Source organism: Chinchilla lanigera, unplaced genomic scaffold (genome assembly GCF_000276665.1).
Source record: "Chinchilla lanigera isolate Chin_1 unplaced genomic scaffold, ChiLan1.0 scaffold00036, whole genome shotgun sequence".
Classification (NCBI taxonomy): domain Eukaryota; kingdom Metazoa; phylum Chordata; class Mammalia; order Rodentia; family Chinchillidae; genus Chinchilla; species Chinchilla lanigera.
The window spans coordinates 6213231-6221327 of record NW_004955437.1 but is presented as its reverse complement, the minus strand read 5'-3'; the positions used below and the strand labels follow the sequence as shown (position 1 = coordinate 6221327).

At 63.3% G+C, this 8097-nt stretch overlaps 1 protein-coding gene across 4 annotated transcripts in view; it reads right to left on the bottom strand.

Moving 5' to 3' along the window:
• Positions 1-2553: 2553 nt before the first annotated feature.
• The window catches only part of Cpne5 (copine V), a 65289-nt gene continuing 59745 nt past the window's right edge, over positions 2554-8097 (bottom strand). For all 4 annotated transcript variants that reach the window (XM_005389636.2, XM_005389637.2, XM_005389638.2 and 1 more), the window contains 7 exons: positions 7379-7425; positions 5961-6142; positions 5339-5466; positions 5114-5216; positions 4945-5002; positions 4563-4636; positions 2554-3849 (listed from right to left, as the gene is read on the bottom strand). In XM_005389636.2, the coding sequence (XP_005389693.1) occupies positions 3637-3849; positions 4563-4636; positions 4945-5002; positions 5114-5216; positions 5339-5466; positions 5961-6142; positions 7379-7425 (805 nt within the window). In that variant the 3' untranslated portion in view covers positions 2554-3636. The remainder of the gene's footprint in view (positions 3850-4562; positions 4637-4944; positions 5003-5113; positions 5217-5338; positions 5467-5960; positions 6143-7378; positions 7426-8097) is intronic.

The window sequence follows — 8097 nt, the reverse complement described above, 5'->3', positions numbered from 1 at the left end:
AAAAGAGCTGAGCACGGTGATGCATGCCTATAAGCCCGGTACTCAGAAAGCTGAGGCAGGAGGTTCTCGAGTTTTAGGCCAGACTGGCTTACATAGCAAGACCCTGTCTCACACACACACAAAATTTCCTAACTCTCAGTCCTTAGTGACAATGGCTGCGTAGTGACAATGTTTTATTTTCTTTCTTTCCTTGATTGAACAAACTGAGCTAGAGGAGCACTGAATGACATTCCGAGTCATGGTACTACCACGCGGCAGAGGCGAGTGGGACCCAGGGCATCCCCGGAGCTCGGCCTCGGGCTGCTGAGGTCGGAGGGCTGAGCGCGCCCAGGGCTGCGCTGTCAGCCTCCTGCAAGCCGAGTCCTGAAGGCAGGAGGCTGGGGCGGCTTCTACGCTGTCCTCGCCTGTCCCAAATAGCAGGCCCAGGAGTGTCGGGCGCTATAGCCGTTGCTGTCATTTTATTTTTATTAACTCAGAGGCGTCGCAGCTGGTAAGACTGCGGGGAGGAGTGGCGAGGAACGTTGGGGGTGCGGGTTGCCTAGCGACCTTAGACCCGGAAGTCAGGAGCCTCGCAGGGGTGGGGCCATCTTCAGGCCCTGCCCCCCGGCCCTGCCCCGCCCCCATCCCTGAGTCCAGAAAGGGAACCGCGGGGCTGGGGATTTAGCTCAGCGGCACGGTGCCTGCCTGGCAAGCACGAGGTCGTGAGTTCGATTCCCAGTACCGGAAAAAAACCAAAAAAAAAGAATAGACTCCAGAAAGGGAACCTCAGTTCACCCTGGACGCAGCCTGGGCCTGCGAATCCCTCAGCAACACCCGCCCATCTGCGGTGTGGTTTCTCTCCCAAGGTATCTGGTGAGGGCATTTCCTGGGCCGGTGCTTTCTGCCTTCCAGGGCCCAGCGCAAGCCTCTACCTCACCTCACCCCTCGCCCTGGAGCCGGCCTCTGGCTTTGGTGTTAGCTCAGGACCCAGGAGATGATCTCTGCGGAAATTCCCAAAACAGCGTGTTTGCTTGGTCAGGGTACGACCAGCTAAACACGAGTGCAGCTAAACACGAGTGCGCATGCGTACACGCACACACACTCTGGCTGAAAAACTTGGGAAATATTGGGGTACAGTAAGTCAGACTAGTGTCCTTGCTGCAGGACTTGTCAGAACCTTGAAGGCCACTGACAGCAGTTTCCCCAAAGTCCAGGCCAGGCAGCCAGCGATCCACGGCGCACACCCTGGGGAGGAAGCCTGGAGAGCAGGGGCAGAGTCGGCACGACAGAGGTGCTCATGGTGAAGGCGGCAGCTCCAAGCCCTGATGTCCCTCTGGGCGGCATCTCCTCCAGCCCTTTCCCACGGTGCTGACGTGAGGGGAGCGGGGCCTGGTTCTGAGCACGTCCCTTCTCCCCACAGCGGGTCACAGGGGCATCTAATTACAGGGACTGACTTGGGTAATTAGCCCGGGGAGGGAGACGCCCTGTGCCCGTCCCTGGCGCGGGAGGAGGATCTCCATGTGGAGGCCGGGAGGAAGCCGCGCACCTACCTGACTCTCACCTGGCGGCACCCCGCCCAACCCACAAGGCGGCCTTTTGCCGGTGGACCGCAGCCAGCAAACGCCCAGGGCCCCGTCTGGTGCCGCAGACCCCCGCCCTCCCGCTGGCTGGCCACCACACCCGGTGGTGGGGCTCCTTCCTTGTGGCCCAAGGGTGTCACTGGGTGCCGGCAGGGCCTGGCACTAATGCTCAGTCAGTACTGAGAGAGGGGTAAGTATGGGAGGGACTGGGTGCAGCAGAGTCTGTGTTTTCTGCCGCCTCCTTGATGGCTTCCGGTTCACAGAGTGACTGTTCAAGGCCTAACCAGGGCCTACAAGGCCTATACTCCACCCCCGTGACCCCCCCTCCTGCACTCCCTTCCTTGGCATGGCTCCAACCATGCAGGCAGCCCTCTCCTCCACACTGAGCTCCTACCCCAGGGCCTTTGCACTGTCTCTGGCTATTTCCTCTACGTGGAGCCCAGATACTAGCATGGCTTTTTTTTTTTTTTTCCATTTTGGGGATTGACCCCAAGGTCTTTTCTGAGCTGCACCCCTATTCCTTTTTATTCTTTATATTTTATTTTGAGACAGTATCTTGCTAAGTCTCTAAGTTGCTCAAGTTGTGATCAACTTGCGATCCTCCTGCCTCAGCCTCCCAGACAGGTGGGATTACAGGTGTTCACCAACACCACACCCAACCTGGTACAGCTTCCTCTCCTTTCTCTTGGGCTTCCCTTGATGGTCATCACATCTAAAGGCCACTCCATGGCTGTCCATCCTGTTATTCTCATTTCCCATCAGTCTTCTTTCTGCCTGAAGCAGTGCTATTGGCCAGTCTGTGTCTGTGCTGGCTGTGTTTCTGCTGTGTGTGTGTGTGTGTGTGTGTGTGTGCGCGCGCGTGTGTGTGTGTGTTGGGGTCAGGGCCTGTGTTTTGGCCCCTGTCACCTTCCCTGCTGAGCAAAGAAACTAAGGTGAGACAGCAGAGGAGCTGGGCTCCAGGGTGATTTCTCACAGGAGAAAGGGACACAGGGAACTCTAGGAAAAGAACCAAATTTACTTCAGTTTAAGGCAAATTCCACACAGACTGTCTCAGAGATGGGCACAAGGACCAGACAGCAGAAACACCACCACCACCATGCAGGGCTGAGAGGGAGGTGGCGGGCGAGGTGCCCATGTGGCAGAGGACAACGGCATGCAGGACCGGCTGGGGCGGGCGAGGCTGGCGGCCAGGGCCCGGGTGACGCCCTCCCCCTCCCGCAGCGCAGACGCTGGAGCCCCGCCTGAGGACAGGGTGCTGGGTGACAGGATGGACGGGGCGACAGCTGGGCTGAGGGGCAAGGGCTGGGACGCTGGAGCCCGGCACGGGACAAACGGACCGTCAGGACGTGAGCAGGAGAACCGCACTGCCTGGCTGAGCTGCTCGTCCTAAGGGTGTGGAAACTGAGGCGCAGAAGGCAGATGGGCCTGGCCCGGCTTCCCCTGGGGGACAGGGCTGTAGTCGGGTTTCCCGTCCCGCCCCCAAACGACGGAAGGGCAAAGGGCAGCCGCAGCACAGGAGCTGCAGGGGCACGGAGGGCAGGACGCAGGGCCTGGCAGCCCCTGGTGGGCAGCGGACACCCTGGCGGTGTGAACCCCAGCTCGGAGAGGCCTGCGTGTCTACACGTCCAGAACCTCGATGCGGCCGGGGCTCCCGCAGGGCCCTGGGCCCCCACGTGACCGGATGCATGTCGCAGCCCCTTCAGCGCACACTGTCCCTGGGGGTCCTGCGCTCCGCCTCCCTGCAGCCCCAGTGGTATCGGGATTCACGGGAAATGAGGCACACAGGACAGCTGTCGGGGTGGGGGCAGGAGGCCCAGCCCAGGCGTCAGGGCCCAGTTGAGCAGACGGGGATCCCCGCAAGCCCCATGAACACCACGGCTGGGCTGGGCTGGGGCCAGGTGTCGGGAAGAAAAGACCCTGAGCCCTAAACCCCAGGCCCAGCGGGCGAGCCGCCCACCCCTCTGTCACCCATGCACCCCAACTCCCTGGGTTTGGGCAGCCAATGAGGTGGGGGAATTGGGGAGGAACCTCCAAGGGCTCTGCCCCTGGCACCCGGACGTCCAGAAGGCTGCCGAGGTCAGCCGTGCAGGGGCGACGCGGGGGGCGTGTGGGCCGGGGACTGCGGCGGCGAGTGCGCAGGCGCGGCGGGGGAGGGGCGTGGGCGGATGCCCTGCGCCTTCATGTAGGACACAAGCTGGTCGGGGATCTCGGCCAGGACATCGCGGGCCAGGCGGGCCATGCTCAGCACGTGGTTGCCTGTGCGGTCCACATAATCCCGGAAGGGCACGAACTGTCAGGCGGTAAGGCAGAGTCAGGAGGGTCTCCTGCTGGGCCCTGAACCCCAAATCTGCAGCCTTTCCCTCTTCTTCCATCCACTCAAGTCCTGGCTGAGCACCTCTTCCATGCCGGGGCGCCCCAGCAGGCTTCCCCCGTCTCCTACAAGAAGGGGCCGGGACGGGCAGCAGGCCCCCTGCCCAGCCGGCCTCCTCCTTCCTCTCCAGACTGGCCAACAGCTGGAGCCAGGCCCCTCCAGCTTCTTTCTGCGCCCCCGTGGAGCACCCCAGGTTATTTGTTCCTCCGGGCTTTGGGGCCCCAGCCACCCCGCTCTGGGCCCAGCCCCCATCTGCCCTGCACACCTCTGGGGTCTAAACCAAGGAGGCGAAGAATGGCTACCTACTCCGCATCTCCTGTCCCTGGGTGCAGCAGACGGGGCCAGACGGGGACTCCCAGGACCCAGCCCCCAGCCTGTGACCCCTGCATCCTCGCCTGCAGTCGTGAGAACCCGGATTTTCCAATCCCACACCCGGCAGTGCCTCCCCCACCCAGCGGCAGAGGCTGGGCTCCAGCTCACTGGGAGCTGCGGGCTGGAGGGCTGTGGGTGGGGCGCGGCCGCCAGGCCGACAGCCAAGCTAGCGCTGAGCCTCACACACGGCAGGGAGAAGGGAGACCCCAGGCCTGGCCAGGCCACTGTGCGGCTCTCTGCATGTATTTCCTGGGCTTCACCTGGACGATGTCGCGTTCAGCCAGCTTCCCGCGGGAAGAGATCCGCACGTCGTCGCCGTCCAGCTCCACCATGGCTGCGTGGGGCAGAGCGTCGTGGAGGGGCCGGTTACCAGCGGACAAGGGCCCGGCAGTACAGCAGCCTGGTCCCCCAGTCCCAGGCCAGTCCAGGGCAGAGGCTGCCCGTCCATGCCCTGTGCCCCATGCTGGAGATGGGAAAGCTGAGCCCGGGAGACGGGCTGCCCCGCCAGGTGGGCCTCCTGTTGCCCAGGAGGGACTCAGGTGAGAGCACCCGCAGGATGTGCGCTCCCCATGCATGCGCCGGCCCCTGCACCTCGCCGGGTGCCACCCATGCCAGGCGCGGGCCCCCGCACCCGGGACTCACCGTCAAACTCCGCCTGGCCTACGCCGACGATGATGATGGACATGGGGAGCTTGGCAGCCTGGGGCCCCGAGAAGGGCCGGTTGAAAGGAAAGACAGGTGAAGCGCGGGGCCCCAGTGGGAAGGGAGACGTGTGACAAGACGGAGGCGGCCCCGACTCACGCTCACTCACGTTGACGATGGCCTCCTTGGTCTGCGCCATGTCGGAGATGACGCCGTCTGTGATGATGAGCAGCACGGAGTACTGGGAGCCGTCCTGCACGGCCGCTGCGTTCCTGCGTGGGGCAGGCACCGCTGGGGTCACGCGCCCCGGCCCCACAGCCAGGCCGCGGGGAGAGACGCGCAACCGCTGGGGGACCGGCGGGGAAGGCCGCGTGCACCGCGGCGCCCCGCTCACCTGGCCACGTGGGTGACGACGGGCGCGAAGTTGGTGGGGCCGTAGAGCTGCACGGTGCGCAGGCTGCGGTGATAGGCCTCCAGGATGCCGTCGATGCCGCAGCACGAGGGGTTCTCCTGGTTGCCGTTCTGGGGCGCAGAAGGGGCTGGGTCCAGGAGGGAGGAGGGACCCCCCCAGTGCTCACCCCAAGGACCCCGCTCCAGGAGGCCCTGAGAAGCTCCGGCAAGCCCGCGGGGTCCAAGCAACTCAGGAAGGGCCCGCGGCTGCTCTGTCCCATGAGTCCCGTGGCCAGCACGGCGCCTGGCTCGGCCAGCTCACAGGAGGGAGAAGAGGAGGCCCCAAGTTTAACCCCACAGGGCTCTGGACCCCGGGACGGCACCACGTCCCGTTACCCGAGGGGCATTCCATTGTCATGGTGTATATTTGGATATCCTCCAAAACCTCATGTGCTGATAGGACTCTGGGGGCAGTGGGGGCTCACAGCTGACTTGTTAGGAGGTCGGGGCTGGGTGCACGACCCAGAAGCGTTTATCTCCCCGCATTCTCTCTGCTTTCCGGCATGCCCTGAGCAGCTCTCCCCAACCCCGCCTCCCTGGCCCCCAGCTCCCCCCACGACCCCTACCAGCGGGAACTCGTGGGACACCCTGCCGTCGGGGGGCAGCTTGGCGCCGAAGCCCAGGGCGGGGAACATCTTGTCGCTGTCGTAGTGCTGGATGATCTCCCCGACGGCGGTCAGCGCCAGCGCGTAGGCGTTCAGCTGGTAGGGGCTCATGTAGTGCAGCGAGGTGGACTGCGAGGGGTTCCCTGCCACACGGGACACGGGCTCAGCGTGCAGCAGGGGCTGGCCCAGGGCACCCTAACTGCTTCCTCGGTCCTGGGCCCCTCCCTCTCATTCCACATTCGAGCCTCGGGCAAATTCTGGCCGCTGATCCAGAAAACAGCCGGGACAGCGGTAGCCCCCGGACAGCGCCCGCTTGGGGCTCCTGTCCCTGTCGTGCCGGCCCCTTCCCCGCTGGCCCTCAGCCCCACCTCAGAGGCCCCTGGCCTCCCCCTCAGCCTGGGCAGTGGCTGCCCCCTCCAGGCACGACCCTCCCCAGATGCCACCTGGCCCGTTCCCTTGCCCCTCCGCCATCTGTGCGGTCCCAGAGCAGCCTGCAGGAAGTTATAGCCTCCCCCAACCTGCCACCGCTCTTCCTGCCGTGGAGTAACTTCCGACCTTGTCAGCCTTCCCAGAGCCCCTCTGTCACTGATGAGGTCATTAACAAGAGGCCACGCAGCAGTGAGAGCCAGGGCACCTCCTGCCGTTGGTGTGGACTTGGCTAAGGTCCTTAACCTCTCGGCCTCAGTCTCCTCATGTGTATAATGGGGATGTAACAAGAGTCCCCATGCCCAGGATCGCTGTAAGGATTAACTAGGTATCACAGTGTCCCTGAGACCTCCCAGCTCTGGGAGCCTAGCACCCTGAGATGCTTGAGCCGCAGCCTCCTGACACACAGGGGCGGGGACCGGGCTTGTGCATCACCTGACTGGCCCCTCACGGGTCCAGAACCCGAATCAGGCTGCGACCGCGCTCACAGCACGCAGCCCCTCCCGGTGACTGTTCCCCAGGACTCAGCACAGCCAGACCCTGGGGCAGTCAGAGGAGGGGAGGAAGCGGGGCGGCCCCTGCTCGGGGAAGCACCAGGGTCCTCGGCGAGCACAGCTGGTCCCAGTTGTCCCTTCCGGCCCATGGGCTGGACAGCTCAGGGGAGAGGAGCCGTGCACTAAAGGACACAGTGCCGCTCCGGGGTCTCCAAGGGCCTGGGGACACTGGGGGCTCCCCAAGGGCAGGGCCAGGGTCTGGTGCACAGCCCCCAAGCCCAGCTGCGTTAGTGTCTGCGCTGTGACCCGGGAGGCCCCTGGCACCCTGGTTGTACGTTTGGTCCCCCAGGCCCGGGAACCTCGCCTGGGGTAAGGAAGAGGCCACGCGGTATGCGGCAGCAGGCAGCTCATGGCCACCAGCACCACCCCTAGAAGTTTCCCCTCCCCTCCCCCACTCACCATTGGAGGCGGTGAAGTCAATGGCCACCGTGAAGTTGATCTGGGTCCTAGAAGAGAGAAGCGGGGATCACCTAGGAAGGCGGGGCTGCGGGGAGGGGGAATGGTGCCGGGCAGGAGGGACAGAGCCACTGAGGGCCAGGTGCGTGGCCTCAGTGCAGAGAACTGCAACAGTTGAGCCAGCCGTGCCGTCCTCCAAAGGATGCCGTGAGCACCCGGAGCCGGGTAGCATGAGGCTCAGGCGGCACACGGAGGCAATCACCTCCTTCCTCCCGAGCCCTGCTGTGTAAGAACTGTTCTCACTGGGTTCCTGACTCAGGGTTAAAACGTCCGGCAAAACAGACATTCCCGATATCCCCAGGGAAGAACAGGCCGCTGTGAAGTTGTCTTGCCAAAAAGTTGAGTCTGAATCTGATTGGGCCTCAGCATTCTCATCTACCAGTTTGTTTTTTTTAAAAAAACAGGAAATACAGGAGGTAGAGGCACAAGTTAAGTGCCACCATGGGGATGCTGAAGAATCAAGTCCTTGGGAAGCTGAAGAACTACCGGATGAGAGGGCCATGGACCTTTGGTGTTCGAATCGCCCAGGAAACCGGGAAGCTTGGGCCCCCTCTACACCTCCTGAGTCAGAATCTCTTGGGGAGTCCTTCAGGTGCTTGGGGAACAGACACATAAGAAAATTAAGAGGTAAATCCACCAGTCGACACATGGATCTTGCTGGG